Source organism: Mobula hypostoma, chromosome 10 (genome assembly GCF_963921235.1).
Source record: "Mobula hypostoma chromosome 10, sMobHyp1.1, whole genome shotgun sequence".
Lineage (NCBI taxonomy): Eukaryota > Metazoa > Chordata > Chondrichthyes > Myliobatiformes > Myliobatidae > Mobula > Mobula hypostoma.
Genome location: NC_086106.1, coordinates 18,287,135 through 18,307,881, shown reverse-complemented (window position 1 = coordinate 18,307,881; position 20,747 = coordinate 18,287,135). Strand labels below are relative to the sequence as shown.

General features: G+C 47.7%; 2 protein-coding genes across 2 annotated transcripts in view; one reads left to right on the top strand and one right to left on the bottom strand.

The window, feature by feature from the left end:
* Positions 1-9: 9 nt before the first annotated feature.
* Positions 10-7,026, bottom strand: LOC134352721 (E3 ubiquitin-protein ligase CCNB1IP1). The gene is made up of 3 exons (XM_063060124.1): positions 6,416-7,026; positions 5,733-6,042; positions 10-384 (listed from the first exon to the last, which is right to left on the bottom strand). The coding sequence occupies exons 1-3, from the start codon at positions 6,710-6,712 to the stop codon at positions 164-166; spliced, it is 828 nt and encodes a 275-aa protein (XP_062916194.1). The 5' UTR covers positions 6,713-7,026; the 3' UTR covers positions 10-163.
* Positions 7,027-12,363: 5,337 nt separating this feature from the next.
* Positions 12,364-20,747, top strand: part of ipo4 (importin 4) — a 79,763-nt gene continuing 71,379 nt past the window's right edge. Inside the window, exons 1-3 of the mRNA XM_063060123.1 lie at positions 12,364-12,554; positions 17,943-18,029; positions 18,694-18,773. Of these exons, the coding sequence (XP_062916193.1) occupies positions 12,489-12,554; positions 17,943-18,029; positions 18,694-18,773 (233 nt within the window). The 5' untranslated portion in view covers positions 12,364-12,488. The remainder of the gene's footprint in view (positions 12,555-17,942; positions 18,030-18,693; positions 18,774-20,747) is intronic.

Below are 20,747 nucleotides of genomic sequence, written 5' to 3'. Positions count from 1 at the left end.
AGTTCCCAGTGACTAGTTTATTCAGGGTAACATTGTGGAAAGACAAAGCAGGACATACTGTTGAACTCCCAGCAGTGGGATGCTTTCTCCTTTCTCCTCCTTCCCCCATCTCCCCACCACCCTTCATCCCCTCTCTTCCCACACCCTCTCATCCCCATTCTCCTCACATCCTCTTCATTCTGAAGGAGCTGCTGGTTGCGGCGAGGGTGGGGTGCTGATGCTGCTCCCGGTCCTGGTCGTCACCAGGAGAGAAGCTGAAGAAACTGCCAGCACCTTCTGGAGCCGGCGAGCTGAAGAAGGAGGGTCGGAGGCGGAAGTCGCCTTCAGCTGAGCGTCTCCGACCCGGGGAGTCTGCCGGCAGCAACTTGTTCAGGCCACTTGAGGCTGAGGTGGGGAGGGTGGAGAAGAGAAGTAATGGTCAGTTGGAGGTCCCTGCCAGGGCTACTCACCCCTAACCTCACCACCACCAACCCCTACCCTTTCCCCTTCATCCTTACTCTCCTCATCTCTGACCCCTGACTCCACACCCCGATGCTGACCTTGACCCTGCCTCTGTACCTACCTGACCCCAGCTCTCTCACCCTCACCCCTCCTCCCCATCTCACACACCCAACCTGTCTCTGATCTCTGTAAACAATTGGCCCCAAACCGACCCACAGACAACCTTATCCATTCCCTGTCTCTCAGCCCGATTCCAGCCATTCTCAACACTTCCCTGCTTCCTTGGAGGGCTATCCCTCCTGACCTGCACGAATTTCTTCAGAGATAGGAAACATCTACCCGGATGCAGCACGGCTTGGTGGTGACTGCAAGAAACTGGACACAGCTCAACAGATCACCAGCCTCCCCTGCATGGAACAGACTCCATGCCCAACCAGTGAGTGCCAACCATGGTGTCTAAATTTCCTAAGTTTGGCCCATACCCCTTCAAGCCCTCTCCTCCATGCACCCCTCCAAGTGCTTCTGCAATTATACTATTGACTCTGCCTCAACTCAACGACAATCTCTGGCAACTCATTCCATATACCTAACACCCTCTGTGTGGAAAAGATTGCCCCTCAGTTTCCTTTTAAATCTTCCACCTCCCACTCTAAACTTCTGCCCACTGGGCTTGGACTCCCCTACCCTGGGGAAAAGACTGTTACCATCCACTTTATCTACACCTCTCATAATTCTAAACACTTCTACAAGGTCACCCTGCATTCTCTTGCACTCCAAGGACTAAAGACCTCGCCTGACCAACCTCTCCCCATAACTCAGGTCCTCTAATCCAGGCAACTTCGTCATAAATCTCAAACATGAGAAAATCTACAAATGCTGGAAATCCACCACAACACACACTAAATACTAGAGGAATTCAGCAAGTCAGGCAGCATCTATGGAATAGAGTAAACAGTTGATGCTTCAAGCCGAGACCCTTCATCAGGACTGACGATGGGTCTCAGCCCAAAACGTTGATGGTTTATTTATTTCCATAGATGCTGCCTGGCCTGCTGAGTTCCTCAAGCATTTTCTGCCTGATTCCTCGTAAATATTTCCTGTACTATTTCCAGTTTAACCACACCTCTCTAAGTTAACAAATTTCATGACACATGCCAGTGATAATAAACCTGACTCTGATTCTTATAACAGCATGACCAAAACTACACATTTCTCTAGAGCAGTGGTCCCCACCCTCCAGACCACGGGCCGATACATTGCCGTGAAGAATGCAGTGGTGCAGCGGTAGTCAGAATGCACCCAGCACATCTTTAAGAAGAAAGTCGAAATAAACAAGCTAATTAATTAGGTGCCACTATTAATTAGCTTGTTTATTTCGGCTTTCTTCTTAAAGATATGCTGGGTGCGTTCCGACTACCGCTGCACTACTGCATTCTTCACGGCAATGTATCGGCCCGTGGTCTGGAGGTTGAGGACCACTGCTCCAGAGAAGGTTGTGAAAAATTGCAAGTGTCACTCCACTCTTCAAGAAGGGAGATAGACGGAAGAAAGGAAACTACAGGCCAGTTAATCTGACCTCAGTGGTTGGGAAGATGTTGGAGTTGAATATTAAAGATGGGTCTCAGGGTACTTAGAAGCACATGATAAAATAGGCCGTAGTCAGCATAGTTTCCTCAAAAGAAAGTTGTCTGATAAATCCATTGGAATTTTTTGAAGAAGTAACAAGCAGGATAGAAAAAAGAGAATTGGTTCACGTTGTGTACTTGAATTTTCAGAAGGCCTTTGACAAGGTGCCATACAAGGCTACTATGAGCCCATGGTATTACAGGAACGATTCCAGCATGGATAAAGCAGTGGCTGACTGGCAGGAGGCAAAGAGTGGGAAGAAAGGAAGCCTTTCTGTTTGGCTGCCAGTGACTACTGGTGTTCCTCAGAGATCTGTGTTGGGACTGATTCTTTTACCTTTAATGTCAATAAATTTGTATGATGGAATTGATGGCTCGGTCGCAAAGTTTGCAGACGATATGAAGATAGCTGGAGGGTCAGGTAGTTTTGAAAAACTATAGAGGCTACGGAAGGATTTAAGCCAGGAGAATGGGCAAAGAAATGGCAGGTGGCATAGTGTCGGGAAGTATATGGTCATGTACTTTGGTAGAAAAAAATGACTATTTTCTAAATGCAGAGAAAATACAAAACTCCGAGGCACAAAAGGGACTTGGGAGTCCTTGGGCAAGATTCCCTGAAGGTTAATTTGCACATTGACTCTGTAGTGAGGAAGGCAAATGCAATATTAGCATTCATTTCAAGAGGACTACAATATAAAATAAAGGATGTAATGTTGAAACTTTATAAAGCAGTGGTGAGGCCACACTTGGAGGATTGTGAGCAGGTTTGGGCCCCTTATCTTAGAAAGGATGAAACTGGAAAGGGTTAAAAAGAGATTCACGAAAATGATTCTAGGATTGAATGGGTTGTTATATGAAGTGCATCTGATGGTCTTGGGCCTGAATTCACTAAAATTCAGAAGAATGAGGGGTGACCTCTGTGACATCAATGGATTGGTAAATGACCTTGATAATAGTGGATGCGGAGAAGATACTTCCTATGGTGGGAGGGTCTAAGACCAAAGAACACAGCTTTAGAATAGAAGGGCGTCCTTTTAGTACAGAAATGAGGAATTTCTTTAGCCAAAGGTGGTGAATCTGTGGAATTATTTGCCACAGGTGGCTATGGAGGCCAAGTCTTTATGTTTATGTAAGGCAAAGGTTGATAGATTCGTGATTGGTCAAGGCATGAAGGGATACGTGGAGAAGGCATGAGATTGGGGCTGAGAGGAAAACTGGATCAGCCATGATGAAATGGCGAAGCAGAGTTGATGGGCCAAATGGCCTAATTCTGCTCCTGAATCTAATGGTCTTTACTCCGTTCAGCCTAAGCAATTTACGCATCTGGTACATAATTTCTGAACTCCGGTACTCAGTGCCCTGACTGATGAAGGACAGCATGGGTTGAACACCTTTTTCACTACCCTGTGACAACAAACCATGCAGTCGTACTCCTAGGTGGTTCAGTTGTAATGCACTCCTTAGTGCACTACCATTCACAGTACAAGTCCTCCGCTAGTCTGATTTTCCAAAATACATGTCCTCACACTAATCCAAATTGAAATATATTTCCTATTCCTGAGCCCACTTCTCTAACTGTTCAATCCCCCTGTAATCCATGACAATCTTCTTCACTACAAACAACATTTCCTAATTTTCTGTCATCTACAAACTTATTGACCACAACTTGTGTATTTGCATCCAAATTAAATAACACCAATCTTGGCAGAACACTAGTTAGTTACCAGCTTTAATTCTGAGGAACAACTTTACACCAACACCCTACGTCCGAGACAATTTTAAATTCATCTGGCATCTGCACCAGAAAAGGTGGGACCTTCCCGTAGCCACTCATTTCAATTCCACTTCCTGTTCCCATTCCGACATGTCAGTCCACGGTCTCCTCTACTACCGCGATGAGGCCACACTCAGGCTGGAGGAACAAGACCTTATATTCCATCTGGGTAGCCTCCAAACTGATGGCATAAACATCGATTTCTCGAACTTCCAGTAATTGCCTCCCCCCCCCCATCTTCTCCATTCCCCATTCTTGTTTCCCTTTCACACCTCTTTTTACCTGTCCATCACCTCCCTCTAGTGCTCCTCCCCTTCCCTTTCTTCCACCGTCTCCTACCTTCACCTATCAGATTCTGCCTCCTCCAGCCCTTTGATCTTTCACCAATTTCCCAGCTCTTTCCTTCCCATAAGTTTCACCTACCCACCTTGTACTCCTTCCTCCCCTCCCCCACCTTCTTATTTTGACTTCTTCCTTTCCAGTCCCGATGAAGGGTCTCGGCCAGAAACATCGACTGTTTACTCTTTTCGATAGAGTCTGCCTGGCCTGCTGAGTTCCTCCGGTTTTGAATCCGTCTAACTAGCTCTCCTCGGATTCCATGGGACATAACCTTGCAGACCAGCCTACCCTTTGAGACCTTGTTGAAAGTCCGAAATAAACAACATCCACTGCCCCACCCTGATCTACCCTTTTGGTTACCTTTTCAAAAAAAATTAGCAGATTTTAAACAGTAGAAGAAATCCATGTTCATGCCAGCAGGTTGGAGGCTAGCCAGACTGAATGTAAGGTGTTGCATCAACACCCTGAGGGTGGCCTCATCTTGATACAAGAGGAGGCCATGGACCAACACATCAGAATGGGAATGGAAATCTACTCTGCACTGAATGATGAAGGCCTGGATGCCAGAAATCTTCTTCACCAGCCTGTCTACCCATAACCTCACTTAAGGAAACTGTGTACCTGTATTCCTGGGTCCTTCTGTTCTACAACACTCCCCGGGGTCCTCCTGTTCACTGTGAATGTCTTACCCTCATGAGTCTTCACAAAAAACACTTTGTGCAAATCCAAAATTATTCTCCATTTGCCATTCTTCAATCCACTTACCCAGTTGATAAAGCACCCTCCTGATAATCATCTTCACACAATCTATTTTAGAGTAATCTACAAATTTACTAACACTGCATTTATTCTGCACACCGCTACTGCCTTTCCTTTGTACTGCCTCAACACACTTGCGTTTTGAAATGGACACCAAGACGAATCTAAGCGCTTCACCGTGCCTTGATGCATGTGACAATATTAGAACCAATGCCAACACCAGTTGCAAACTCATGTTATCCAAATTTCACCATCAGTCCTGGCCCTCTCTCAATCGCTCCTTTCCAACCTCCTCCCGTCCACATCCTAACCCAATCCCACTCTCTGTCTCTCCGATAGTCCACTGACCTTCCCATTACGTACTGAATACATCCCCCCTCACTGATGACCATCACATTCCTTCTGACACCCCTCCCACAGACTCCACTCTTCCTTCCCCCACCTCATGCAACCTCCCCAAAAGGTATGGTCAATACAAGAGGGGTTAATTTTAAGCTAGGTGGAGGGAAATGTCGGAGGATGTCCAAGGGAGATTTTTTTTATGCTGAGTTCAATGGGTGTGTGGAATGTATTGTTGGGGTGGTGGCAAAGGCGGATACTTTAGGGACATTTAAGAGACTCTTAATGAGAGTTATGTAGGAGGAAAGGGCTAGATTGGTCTTGGAGTAGATTAAAAAGTGGCATTATATCGTAGGCTGAAGGGCCTGTACTGCTCTATGTTCTACTTAGGGAGGGAAGAGGCGGACGCTGGGAGGTGTGGAGCGGTTGGGTGTGGGATGGAGGTGGTTCGCTACCTGTGGGCAGGCTGTAGGCCATTCCGGGCTCCCCCTCCCCTGACATGGCTATACTGCGGAGCCGCAGGCTGTCGTAGAGGCCCTGCAGCCTCTGGTACTGCCGGTTCCGCTCCATCAGCTTTTCCGACATCTCACTGTACTTCTTCTTGTACTCCTCCAACAGCTTCTTCAGGGAGCTGACCTCGCTGCGACTGTTGCTCACCTCCATGTCCTTGCCCTGGATCTGCTGGGTGTACATCTTCTCCATCTGCCTCAGGCGGCCCTCCGCCTTGCTGTAGGCATACTCCTGGTACATGCGCTCCTGGTGAATCTGAAGGAATTGGGCGGAGGAGAGCGTTAGGACCCAGGAGATTCCCACACTCCATATACCCAGGGGGTCCCACTACTTCCCCCAAGGGATTTTCCAACCACTTTTCCGGGTACTAGGATCCAAGGGATATAATCAGATCCAACTCCTGTGGTCCGATACCAGGGCCAAGGGTGATTTTCCCGCACTTCTTACCCCAGTTAGTGAAGCCAGGGCTAACTGTCCCCATCCTTGGCATTTCCTCCCCACCCCAGCCTGGTTCGAGACCCCACGCCTCAAACATGCTCCCTCTCTCCTCCCGGACCTCGATTGCCACCCCCACCCCACCCACGGACTGGTGTCCCCCAACTTCCAGATCCCACCCGTGACCCCGGACCTGGTAGGTCCAGAAGGCGAGAGCCCGGGACGCGATATCGAGGATGATCTCAGGCCGCAGCCCCGCCAGCACCATCGCCTTGTACTCTTCGGTCGGGCTCAGCTCGGTGCGCACAATGTCCAGTTTGCCGGCCAGCGCGCTCTTGCAGGCAGGGCAAAGGGCGGGCGAGCGGCTGAACTCGCCACTGCCGTGCTGGTCACAGAAGACGTGTGAGCAGGCGGTGACCCAGGCGAAGCCTGAGAGGCGGGCCCGGCAACGGCTGAAGTTACACAGCAACACATCCTCGCACATGGCCATGGCAGCGCCAAAAAAGGGCGGGAGGACCGGCCGGCCTCACGGCGCAAGCGCGACGCGGGAGGACTCAATCACCGCATGAGGGCGCTAGGAAACGCGCAGGCGCGGCGCGGGAGGGCCACCCGGCGAACAATCGGCGCTCGCGACCCCGGGCCCACGCGCAGGCGCAGATAGTCGACACAAACCGCCAGCTCAAGGCGGGAGAACTGGCCCGAGCGAACAACCGCGGCGCGGGACCACTGGCTCCACGCGCAGGCGCAGGCAAAAGAAGCCGAGGGGGCGCGTGGCGCGCGCTTTCAACGGCCCGGCGGAGGCAACGAGGCTCTAGCCTTAATGCCCGGATGGGGCACCTGGGGTCCTAGTGCCCGGCCGCGTTCGCTCTGCTTCGTCCCGGGGTCCTAATACCCGGCAGGGGTACAGTGGCTCCACTGAAGTTGTCCAGTTTCAAAGCAAACAGCCCAATACCTTAATCGAAGTGCAGGGAAGGTTCTGGAGAAGATTAAAATATAGAATAGTACAGCTCTGGACTGACCATTCAGCTCACGATGTTTGCTGATTTTGACGCCAATTCCAAAAAGGTCCTTCTAAGTATTAACTACAACCCCACCCCCTTTTTTTTAGATTCCTAAACCATTTTAAAAGCTTCTTAAATTCCATTATACCGCTGGCTTCCACTATCACAACTGTTATCATCATCATCAGTTTGAGCTTTGACTGCCAAGACACACACACTCCTGTTTCCAGTCAAGTGGATCAATTCATTGGTATTCATTTCCAGTTCTCTGGCTGCTGTCTCCATCATCATTTGTCTTTGTCTTCCTCTTGCTTTCTTCCCTTCAATCTTTCCCATACGTACCGTGCTTTCTAACTCCTCTTTCCTAATCACATGTCCAATGAAGTTACGCAAACAACAGGAATTCTGCAGATGCTGGAATTTCAAGCAACGCACATCAAAGTTGCTGGTGAACGCAGCAGGCCAGGCAGCATCAATAGGAAGAGGCGCAGTCGACGTTTCAGGCCGAGACCCTTCGTCAGGACTAACTGAAGGAAGAGTGAGTAAGCGATTTGAAAGTTGGAGGGGGAGGGGGAGATCCAAAATGATAGGAGAAGACAGGGGGGGGAGGGATGGAGCCAAATGGAGCCAAGAGCTGGACAGGTGATAGGCAAAAGGGATACGAGAGGATCATGGGACAGGAGGTCCGGGAAGAAAGACAAGGGGGGGTGACCCAGAGGATGGGCAAGGGGTATATTCAGAGGGACAGACGGAGAAAAAGGAGAGTAAGAGAAAGAATGTGTGTATAAAAATAAATAACGGATGGGGTACGAGGGGGAGGTGGGGCATTAGCGGAAGTTAGAGAAGTCGATGTTCATGCCATCGCGACTCCCTTGTCCATTCGTCCCTCCCATCCCTCCCCACTGATCTCCCTCCTGGCACTTATCCTTGTAAGCAGAACAAGTGCTACACATGCCCTTACACTTCCTCCCTTACCACCATTCAGGGCCCCAAACAGTCCTTCCAGGTGAGGCAACACTTCACCTGTGAGTCGACTGGGGTGATATACTGCGTCCGGTGCTCCCGATGTGGCCTTTTATATATTGGTGAGACCCGACGCAGACTGGGAGACCGCTTTGCTGAACACCTACAGTCTGTCCGCCAGAGAAAGTAGGATCTCCCAGTGGCCACACATTTTAATTCCACATCCCATTCCCATTCTGACATGTCTATCCACGGCCTCCTCTACTGTAAAGATGAAGCCACACTCAGGTTGGAGGAACAACACCTTATATTCCGTCTGGGTAGCCTCCAACCTGATGGCATGAACATCGACTTCTCTAACTTCCGCTAATGCCCCACCGCCCCCTCGTACCCCATCCATTATTTATCTATTTATATACACACATTCTTTCTCTCTCTCTCTCTCTCTCTCCTTTTTCTCCCTCTGTCCCTCTGACTATACCCCTTGTCCATCCTCTGGGTCCCCCCCACCCCCGTTGTCTTTCCTCCCGGACCTCCTGTCCCATGATCCTCTCATATCCCCTTTTGCCTATCACCTGTCCAGCTCTTGGCTCCATCCCTCCCCCTCCTGTCTTCTCCTATCATTTTGGATCTCCCCCTCCCCCTCCCACTTTCAAATCTCTTACTAACTCTTCCTTCAGTGAGTCCTGACGAAGGGTCTCGGCCTGAAACGTCAACTGTACCTCTTCCTAGAGATGCTGCCTGGCCTGCTGCGTTCACCAGCAACTTTGAAGTGTGTTGCTCCAATGAAGTTACGTTGCCTTTTCATAATCTCATACATTATTTCTCCTTTTGTGTTTGCTCTGTCCATGACATCCTCATTAAATATTCATTTTGTTCATGATATTCTTTACATCCTCCCCAAAAACCACATCTCTGCTGCTACAATTCGTTTCCTCATATTACTAGACATTGTCCAACATTCTGAGCCATACAACATAACTGGATAAACATAACATTTCAGTACTCTGAGGCGGGTTGTCATGCCTAGTTTAGTATTGGTCATATACTCTTCATTCTCGTAGAGGTGTCTTTCGCCATCCCTATTCTTCTTTTAATGTTCATGTTGCACCTGCCATCTGATGTCACACAGCTTCCTAAGTAGCAAAAGTTCTGTGCTTGTTTTATGTCTTCCCCATTTATTCTCAGCCTGCAGATAGGATTCTCCTTCTTTTTGGATATCACCATACATTCTGACATTTTGTAATTGATAGATAGACCCATTTTTGCACTTTCTTCAACAACTATATCAGTTAAGTTTGGTAGTTCTTCCTCCGTACTTGCAATTAACACAGTGTCATCTGCATATCTGAAATTATTGATGTTTTCACCGCCAACTTTGATTCCCAAGATGTCTCTTATTTTTTGTAATATTGTTTCACTGTACACATTCAACAAATCAGGGGAGAAAACACACCCTTGTCCAACGCCGCTCTTGATTTTCGTAAACTGACTCACTTCTCCGTTTATTCTTACTGTGGCAGTTTGTTCCCAGTACAGATTTCTTTCTAGAGTTTCCTGTAATATTTCAAGTAACTTATTGTGCTTCACTTTATCAAACACTTTTGTGTAGTCGATAAAACAACCAAACAAATCTCTTTGTACTTAAATAGCTCGTTCTGATAGTATCCTTAACATCAACTGTTAACCCATTCCAAACACCAGCCACCCTCTGCATAAAAAGAACTTGCCCCTCATGTTGCCTCCCCTCAACCTTACAAACATGTCCTCTGATCTTTGTCCTCTCTACCTGGGGTTGGAACATGCCCAGCAAGATCTGTTACTAATAAATATCCAGACAAACTGTAGCACTGGGTGACAACTCGCATTCTGGATCACCTGTCAATGAACAGGTACCTTGACAAAAAAAAGGCAGATATTCTAATTTAGGGAATTTAAAAAAAGCAACAAAAGTAACTGTAAATGTTGAAAGTATTAAATGAAAACCTCAAAATCCTCAGCAGATCAGTCTGAAACAAACTTTCTACCCGTTCGATACTTGATCTAAGTATTTACAGGATTTTCTACCTTTGATATAATACATATGGAATTGGAGTCATAGAGAAGTACAGCACAGAAGCAGGCCATAAAACCTATCTAGTCTCTGCCAAAATCATTTGAACTGCCTACTCTCATCAACCTGCACAGGGACCATAGCTGTCCATACCCCTACTATCCATGTGCCTATACAAACTTCTCTTAAACATTAAAATCAAGTTTGTTTGCCCCACTTGTGGGAGCTCGTTCTACACTCTCATGTCCCTCTGAGTGATGAAGTTTCCCCTCATGTTCTCCTTAAACTTCTCCCCTTTCACCCTTACCCATGACCTCTGGCTATAATCTCACCAAATATTGAAAAAAGGAAAGGTCAAAGGAATTGTGCTGTGTGTAACTGGGCCATGTCACCGTTTATATTCTATCTATCCCCTCGTCATGCTCTCTTCCCTAAAAGTCAGGAAACTGTCATCAGGGGAGTGCCTACCGAAAGGGGAGAGTGTGTGGGAGGGGGGAGGGAAAGATGTGCTTAGTGGTAGGATCCCACTAAAGATGGTGGAAGATAGGATGGTGTTGGGAACAGAGGTTCAAGAGGTGGTAGGGAGGGATATGGGGAACTCCATCCCTGTCATTATGGTGAGAGATTGTGGTGAAAGTAGATGTGTGGGAGTTTTTGGAGATGTTTGTGAGAGCAGAATAGATTGAGGACATCTTCATCATGCTGATTAAATCGGATTTCCCATTTCCTTTCTGACACGTCTGTCCATGTTCTCCACTAGCGCCATGACAAGGCCAAACCCGGGCTGGAAGAGCAACAGTTCACGTTCCGTCTGGTTGGCCTCCAACCTGATGAGACAAACATCGATTTCTCCAACTTCCAGTAATTTCTCTCCCTCTCTCCCTCCCATTTCCCATTCTGGATACTCTCTCGCCACACGGTCCTGCTGCCCACCAGGAGCCGCTGACGTGGTTCACCCACACACAGAGGTCGGGGGTGGGGAAGGAGGAGGCTGGCTGACATGGTCTTCGTGAACATGGGGGTGGGGAGGGACGCAGACATTGTCCTACCACCCATAGGGAACCTGCCATTATGAGGGTGCCAATATCATCCTCTATCTCAGTCCTTCCGTTTTGAGGAAGGCGAGAGCCCAGTCCTCCGAGCAAAAATGGTCATTTGAGTGCTTTGTGGAGAAGGACAACCCTGCCAATGCACCTATATTAGTTGCAATTTAGGTTCAAGTAACTTTTATGTTTATAAACGAATGATAGCTAATGCTGTTATAACAAATAAAGAAATAATATTTATTTCAATATTAGCATTGACGTGACCATTCTGTATTTGTATATTTCAGATTCTTTTGTGAATAAAATACTTACCAATTTTTATGGATGCACCTGTCTGGGTGCATCACGTTTGGTATGGCAACTGCTCTGCCCAGAGTGCGAGAACTGCAGAGTGTTCACTCATCACATCACTAACTAGCCTCCCGTGTATGGACTCCGTCTAAACTTTCCGCTGCTTCGGTAAGGCAGCTAGCATAATCATAAACTCCACCCACCCTGAATTTTCTGTCTTCTCCCCACCTCCCATCGGTCAGAAGACACACAAAAGTGTGAAGGCACGTACAACTAGGCTCAAGGACAAATTCTGCCCACTGGTTCCTGCAAACCATAAGATTGGCCCTTGACCTCACAATTACCGTGTGGTAGCCCCTGCACCTTAATGTCCACCTGCACGGCATTTTTTCTGGTTATTCTGCATTCTGTTACTGTTTCCCCTCATGCACTGTGCAATAACGATCTGTATTAACAGTAGGCAAGCCACATTTTCCACTGCACCTCGGTGCATCTGACAATACTAAACCAATTCCAATGTTTTGAAATGAAAATTCCACGGGAATGAGTGCAGATAACGTTCACCGATCATGGGGGTTCACGAGTCCTCCCCGCTGCAGCCCAGTCCTCCCACATGACGGGAAGTGGTCCTCCCCGTGACGGGCAGAGGCTACCCAGTCCTCCCACATGACGGGGCGCTGCAGCCCGGTCCTCCCAGTGACGAGAACAATGACGTCCTCCCACCCGGTCGGGGCGCTGCAGCGTCGCGTCACAGACGGCAACTCTTGCGGACGGTGGAGGTGGCGCTGCCATTCGGAAGCACGTTGCCGGCGAGAGAGGCTGTACGGCAGTGGGCGCCGGGGAGGGTAAAGCAGGGGGACGGCGGAGAAGGAGGCGAGGGGCGGCGCTGGGGACCGAGGCGACGCAGTGGTGATGGCCGAGGTGTTGGAGAAGATCCTGAACAATCTGCTGGAGCCCGACACGGTGCTCATTCAGCAGGTGAGGTGGGGGGGGCGGGGGGAACGGAGTTCGGAAGTTACGGACCACGATCCGGAGATGGGAGGGGGAGCCGGAACCGAGTACGGGCCGGGATCGGGGGAGGAGAAGGGCGACGGGCCAGGAGCCGGTTCGAGCGGTTCCCTCAACGTTGGAGCGGAGCTGCCCAACTGTCAAGCGGCGCTCGCGCACCTTCAAACGACCGCGAGCGCGCTTTGGGGGGGGAGGGGCCTGTCGGCAGTAGGGGCAATCATAATAAGGGGGCGTGGCCTGGTGACAGGGGGTGCAATCATAATAAGGGGGTGTGGCCTGGTGACGGGGTGCAATCATAATAAGGAGGCGGGGCAAGAGTGATTTACAAGCAGGGGCGTGGCCTGGTGACAGGGGGTGCAATCATATTAAGGGGGCGTGGCCTGGTGACAGTGGGTGGGACCTTGGCCCCAGCTCAGCAAGAGAATGAATTCAATTGAGTTTATTACTTACATCCTCCATATACAGGGGTGAAAACCTTTACCATATAACAATTACAGCACAGAAACAGGCCATCTCGGCCCTTCTGGTCCATGCGGAACTCTTACTCTCACCTAGTCCCACTGACCTGCACTCAGCCCATAACCCTCCATTCCTTTCCTGTCCATATAGCTGTCCAATTTAACTTTAAATGAGATCATCGAACCTGCTTCTACCACTTCTGCTGGAAGCTCGTTCTACACGGCTACCACTCTCTGAGTAAAGAAGTTCCCCTTCATGTTACCCCTAAACTTTTGCCCTCTAACTCTCAACTCATGTCCTCTTGTTTGAATCTTCCCCACTCTCAATGGAAAGAGCCTATTAATGTCAACTCTATCAATCCCCCTCATAATTTTAAATACCTCTATCAAGTCCCCCCTTAACCTTCTATGCTCCAAAGAATAAAGACCTAACTTGTTCAACCTTTCTCTGTAACTTAGGAGATAAAACCCAGGCAACATTTCAGGAAACCTCCTCTGTACTCTCTCAATTTTGTTGACATCTTTCCTATAGTTCGGTGACCAGAACTGTACACAATACTCCACATTTGGCCTTACCAATGCCTTATACAATTTCAACATTACATCCCAACTCCTATACTCAATGCTCTGATTAATAAAGGCCAGCATACCAAAAGCTTTCCTCACCACCCTATCCACATGAGATTCCACCTTCAGGGAACTATGCACCATTATTCCTAGATCCCTCTGTTCTACTGCATTCCTCATTGCCCTACCATTTACCATGTATGTCCTATTTTGATTAGTCCTACGAAAATGTAGCACCTCACATTTTTCAGCATTAAATGCCATCTGCCATCTTTCAGCCCACTCTTCTAACTGGCCTAAATCTCTCTGCAAGCTTTGAAAACCTACTTCATTATCCACAACTCCACCTATCTTAGTATCATCTGCATACTTACTCATCCAATTTACCACCCCATCATCCAGATCATTAATGTATATGAGAAATAACATTGGACCCAGTACAGATCCCTGAGGCACACCGCTATGTTTGGTCTCCATCTAAATGTGGGGCATGGAGATGCGATGCAGTGGGCAGGACAAGTAGCTTGGGGACAGTTAATGGGAGGCACCTTAAACCGTCCTGGGGTAATTGGGAGTGTGTTTATCAGTGTCTTGTTTAGAATTGTAAGTCAAGACCCCCACCATTCATGCTCTTTTCTCACTGCTGCCATCACGTAGAAGGTACAGGTGCCTCAGGACTGGTACTACCAGGTTCAAGAATGGTTACTATCCCCTTAACCATCAGGCTCTTGAACATAGAAAGGGTGCAGAGGAGATTTACAAGGACGTTGCCTGGATTGGGGAGCATGCCTTATGAGAATAGGTTGAGTGAATCAGCCTTTTCTCCTTGGAGTGACAGAGGATGAGAGCTGACCTGATAGAGGTGTATAAGACAATGAGAGGCATTGATCGTGTGGATAGTCAGAGGCTTTTTCCCAGAGCTGAAATGGCTAACACAAGACGGCATAGTTTTAAGGTGCTTGGAAGTAGGTACAGAGGAGATGTCAGGGGTAAGATTTTTTATGCAGAGAGTGGTGAGTGCGTGGAATGGGCTGCCGGCGATGGTGGTGGAGGCAAATAGGATGGGGTCTTTTAAGAGACTCCTGGACAGGTACATGGAGCTCAGAAAAATAGAGGGCTATGGGTAACCCCAGGTAATTTCCAAGGTAAGGACATGTTCGGCACAGCATTGTGGGCCGAAGGGCCTGTATTGTGCTGTAGGCTTTCTAAAAAGGGATAATTATACTCATCGATTAAGATGTTCCCATGACCAGTGATCTCACTTTAAGGATTATTTATCTTATTATTTCTTGTTCTTGTTATTTATTGCTATTTACATTTGCATTTGTAGTTTGTTGTTTTCTATGCTCATGCTCTTTCATTGATCCTGTTTACAGTTGCTGTTCTATAGGTTTGCTGAGTATGCCCACGGGAAAAAGAACCTCGGGGTTATATGTGGTGTTATGTATGTAGTTCTATGATAAATTATAGTTTGAACTGAGTCCCAGTGGTTTGAAGAGTGAGCTCTAATGATTTTGACAGGTGAAAGACACAAAGCTGGGGTTTGAGGCTGGAAATATGCAGTGATGTGCAGTGAATGTGAAGTGACAATCGCTGAGTGTGTGGCTGCAAATATTCTAGTCATCTCCACTTCTGGCCATAGAGAAGAAAGATCTGAGGGCTTTGGGGCATGTAGTTGAGATGAGAGCTGTAGCATCTGCTGATGGAGTGGTCATTGTCAAGTTTATGGTCAAAAATGCACATAGCATCAGATGTGCAACATTCACTTGAACAGCATAAAGATAAGTTGTTGAAGAAAGGATGTAATTAGAACAAAAGTAAGGTCCATTGTAGGGCAAAGTGGTCATAGTTTTGCTGTATTGTGACAGTGATTAGGGTTGTTCCGGTCGGTTCAAGAGCCAAATGATTAACAGTCCATGATGTTGTGTCGATCTTTTAACCAACTCTTTGATCAATCTAACCCTTCCCTCCCACATAACTCTTCATTTTTCCATGTGTCCATGTAAGAGTGTCTTAAATGTCCCTAATATATCTGCCTCTACCACCACCCTGGTAGTGCATTCCATTGTGTAAACCTTTGTGTAAAGAAAAATCTACTCTGTCATTTCCCCTATGCTTTCCTCCAATCACCCTAAAATTATGCCCCCTTGTTATTAGCCGTTGGAAAAAGTATTTGCTGCCTACTATACCTATGCCTTTTAGCATCTTATATACCTCTATGAGGTTGCTACTCACCCTCCTGCACCACAAGAAGAAAAGCGCTGGTTCACTCAACCTAAACTCATAAGATATGCTCTTTAATCCAAGCAACATTCTGGTAAATGTCTTCTGCACCCTCTTCCACATACTTCCAATAATGAGGTGACCAGAACTGAACATAATACCCCAAGGGTACTATTACCAGAGTTTATTTGAAAAAGCTGTTTTCCCTTGAACCTGGTGGTGTGGGACTTCAGGGTTCCGTACCTCCTGCCTTATGGCAGCCGTGAGAAGATGTCATGGCCTGGATGATGGGGATCATGCATTTAGATGGTGCTCAGGAGGCTGTGAGGGAACCTAAGATGAAGGGTTGAGACTGAGAAGACAGTGACTTGGAGGGATCAAGAGCCCGGAGTACAGAGTGAAATAGACTGAAAATATTTCTGCTTTGGTGGCTAGGATCCAGAAGGTGAGTAGTAGAGGATAATGTATTTCTTCCATTCCAGTATAAGTGGATAGAAGTCTGAAATGAGAGAATGTGTAGGATGTGGGAGGAGATGAGGTGGCTGCTACCATTCTTACAATTCTGTATAACAAGTCAGGCTTAATCCACCCTACCTTTGAATTTACTGTGTCGTCCAATCTCTAAATCCCTGGTTCAATGAACCACACAAATCTGCCGTCCTTAGTGACGGTGGTTCCACAGCTTCCATGGAGCACAATTCCAAAGGTTCACCCACTCTGACAGAAGAAATTCCTGCTACTCAACACCTGATGGGTGACCTGGAGTTTGCAACCTGTGGAGACAGCTTTTCAGAAGGAATGCCTCTGTCTCAAGAATGGCTAGTGTGGAGAACTGAGCATCATATTATTTAAGTAACACACTTCAAAGTTGCTGGTGAACGCAGCAGGCCAGGCAGCATCTCTAGGAAGCGGTACAGTCGACGTTTCAGGCCGAGACCCTTCGTCAGGACTAACTGAAGGAAGAGTTAGTAAGAGATTTGAAAGTGGGAGGGGGAGGGGGAGATCCAAAATGATAGGAGAAGACAGGAGGGGGAGGGATGGAGCCAAGAGCTGGACAGTTGATTGGCAAAAGGGATATGAGAGGATCATGGGACAGGCGGCCCAGGGAGAAAGAAAAGGAGGAGGTGGGGGAAAACCCAGAGGATGGGCAAGGGGTATAGTCAGAGGGACAGAGGGAGGAAAAGGAGAGACAGAAAAAGAATGTGTGTATATAAATAAATAACGGATGGGGTACGAGGGGGAGGTGGGGCATTAGCAGAGGTTTGAGAAGTCAGTGTTCATGCCATCAGGTTGGAGGCTACCCAGACGGAATATAAGGTGGTGTTCCTCCAGCCTGAGTATGACTTCATCTTTACAGTCGAGGAGGCCGTGGATAGACATGTCCGAATGGGAATGGGACGTGGAATTAAGATGTGTAGCCACTGGGAGATTCTGGGAAGCCACACTCAGGTTGGAGGAACAACACCTTATATTCCGTCTGGGTAGCCTCCAACCTGATAGCATGAACGTTGACTTCTCAAACTTCTGCTAATGCCTCCCCCTCGTACCCCATCCGTTATTTATTTATATACACACATTCTTTCTCTCACTCTCCTTTTTCTCCCTCTGTCCCTCTGACTATACCCCTTGCCCATCCTCTGGGTTCCCCCCCCCTTTTCTTTCTCCCTGGGCGTTCTGTCCCATGATCCTCTCATATCCCTTTTGCCAATCAACTGTCCAGCTCTTGGCTCCATCCCTCCCCCTCCTGTCTTCTCCTATCATTTCGGATCTCCCCCTTCCCCCTCCTACTTTCAAATCCCTTACTAGCTCTTCTTTCAGTTAGTCCTAACGAAGGGTCTCGGCCCGAAACATCGACTGTACCTCTTCCTAGAGATGCTGCCTGGCCTGCTGCATTCACCAGCAACTTTGATGTGTGTTGCTGGAATTTCCAGCATCTGCAGAATTCCTCGTGTTTGCAGCATATTATTTAGTTTGATTCAGGTAAAAAAACACCCTTGCATTTCCATCAAAGCTGGGAGCGAAAGGAGGAGGGGGAGGCAGACACGGACAGTAGAGTGGTATGGTTCATTGTACTGTGGATCGTGCAAATCATTTCTTCTCTTGCCCACAGGCCACGGCTCAGCTGAAGGAGGCATTTAAGGATCCATCAGTGGTCCCTGCTCTCTGCACAATCCTTACAAGTGCACCAAGCCCTCAGGTAAGGCACTTTGAACTTCCTTTGGACAGAGTTAATTCAGGCAAGCTGATTACGGGCCTAAGATGGTCAAGGATGCAAATTTAAGAGAAATTGGGATATAAAGCAGAAGGGAAAAGCAGATATATTTCCAGCAAAACGACTGACTTGAAAGGTAATTTGGAAGAGTCTTGGATGCAGCTTGAATAGTAAATTTAAAAAGGGAATTTGTAAATTACTTGAAAAGGAAGCAAAAATTGCAGGACTGTAGGAAAAGAGCGAGTGAAAGCACTAGGATTAACTGGATCTCTCTCTCATCTCCCTTTCACTCACTCTCTCTCACACTCTCTCTCTCTCTTTTCTCTCTCTCTCTCGCTCATCTCTCTCTTTTCTCTTCTCTCTCTCTTCCCCTCTCTTTCTCTTTCACTCCCTTCCCCCTACCCTTTCCATGTCTAGCCCACTCTCTCCTTTCTTTCCAGGTGAGTTTATAGGATTGTGGGATTTGGCTGATTTGAGACAGTTTTCTTGGGGCTGTGGGAATGCTGACCCACTGTCAGTTCCATGTGAAGTAAGCCTTCATTGTGGAACCTGCTTTCAGCCCTTCTCTGTTTTGTTCCTGGGGCCTTTGCACTTCACTTTCTCTTCAGCTATCAGCAGCTCACCCTTTTCTCCCCCTCCCCTGCTTTAGATCCGCCAGTTTGCAGCAGTACTCGTGAGGAGAAGAGTTGCTAAGCACTGGAAGAAGCTCTCAGTTGATCTAAAGGAGAAGTATGTGATTGACCTTTTAAATATGATCCAAGTCGGATAATGCTTAACCTGATATGTAGTTTATAAATGAGGGCATGATTGCCTCTTATCATCTGGGACCTGGAGTGGAACAGATCACCAGAAAGTGTTGGGCTGCAGTCTCTAGGGGAACAGATGTGTCAGGAGTCAGACACTAACCCAAAATCAAACCCATCCTGAGGCAGAGAGGGCAAAGGGCTCCGCTCTTTGGTAACTGGGTGAGTGCACGGGTCCAGTTCTAACCTTTCCCCCAGGGAAACTGCAGACAAAACAGAAGGGGCGCATCTGGAATATGAGGTCAAATCCGGCTTTAGACATAAAAATTTGTGCTGGTGATATGTTTTTGGGTGCTGTTGCTGTCAGGTAGTGAGAAAGCCGGTGACACGCCTGGTTTTGCCACACCACCACCAGGACACCAGTTCCATTATGTGTGACTGAATGAGTCTGTGTGTCCAACTGAAGGGGAGGTTGCAGGGTCTGAGGAAATGCAAAGAAGTGGAGTGGGTTGGAAACTTAGGACCTTGGTACAAAGTCACTGGAGAAGGGAGGTTCCCAATAAATTAACTTGGTGTGAGATTATCTGAGCCTGGTTTTTCCTTACCAGGAACACAAGATTTTCTGCAGCTGCCGGAAATCCAGAGTTACAAAATGCTGGAGGAACTCAACAGATCAGGCAGCATCTACGAAGAGCAATAGAGTTGACGTTACAGGCCAAGACCCTTCATCAAGACTGGAAAGGAAGGGAGAAGAAGCCAGAATAAGAAGTTAGGGGAGGGGAAGGAGTGCAAGCAGGAAGAAAATAGGTGGAGGGAAGTGGGTGGGGGAGGGACGATTATGAGGTGATAGGTGGAAAAGTTAAAGGACTGAAAAAGAAAGAACCTGATAAGAAAGGACAGAAGTGAAAGGAGGAGGAGGAGCACCTGAGGGAAATGATAGGTAGGTGAGGAGAAGAGACGAGGTAAGAGGGGTGCCAGAATGGGGAATGGAAAAGGAGAGAAGGGGAAGGTGTTCATACGGTCAGGTTGGAATAGGAGGTGTTGCTCCTCCAACTTGATAGTGGCCTCATCATGACTGCAGAGGAAGCCATGAACCCAATATGTCAGAATGAAAATGGGGATTGGAATTATGATGGTTGGCCTCCAGTAAATCCTCACTGTTGCAGATGGAGTGAAGGTGCTCACCGATGTAGATGAGGCCACACCAGTTACAATAGAAGACCCTGACACACTTGCAGTTGAAGTGTTGCCTCATCTAAGAGGACTGTTGTGGCCCTGAGAGGAGGTGAATGGGCAGGTGAAGCACTTAGTCTGCTTGCAGGGTTAAGGAGGGACATCAGTGGGGTGCGACAACTTTGAAGGGAATCATGGAGTGAGCAATCCCTGCGGAAAATGGAAGGGGGGGAAGTAAAGATATGTTTGGTGGTGGGATTCCATTGAAGATGGCAGAAGTTGCATAGATTGATGTGCTGGATTCAGAAGCTCATGGGGAGCTAGGAAGGAGGAACTCCATCCATATTAAAGTGGGCTCTTCTCCTTTTCTTTCCAGTCCTGATGAAGGGTATCAGTCTGAAATCTTTATTCTCTTTGATAGATGCTGTCTGACCTGTTGAGTTTCTCCAGCAGCTTGTATTCACTAACCAGGATCCTCATTACAAAGTTTGTCCTTCTGTTGTCAAAGAATTGGTAGGGGTAGTTAGAGAGTGGCTCGTGTAACTCAAGCTATTTAAATAAGGATGATCTGTGTTATAGAAAGTTCTGTACTGTTTCCAGCTAGTGTCAGTAAACCATGTGCAAGGACAGTGTTAAAGAAGCTTCACTCATTCTCACTAATGTAATCCCTACCCTCAGAGTGTGTGGTGAGATGGTATAAAGGGAATTTCACTCTCTGTCTAACTCCTGGAAGTAGGAGTGTTACCGTGTCTAACCTCAAGAGTGTGTGATGGGCTGGTGTCGAGGA

Coding starts and splice junctions, on each gene's coding strand:
- LOC134352721 (XM_063060124.1), bottom strand. CDS start 6,712: ATGGCCATGTGCGAGGATGTGTTGCTGTGTAACTTCAGCCGTTGCCGG. Junction 6,043..6,415: donor TCGCCTTCTGGACCTACCAG/GTCCGGGGTCAC, acceptor CAATTCCTTCAG/ATTCACCAGGAGCGCATGTA. Junction 385..5,732: donor GGCCTACAGCCTGCCCACAG/GTAGCGAACCAC, acceptor TCCCCACCTCAG/CCTCAAGTGGCCTGAACAAG.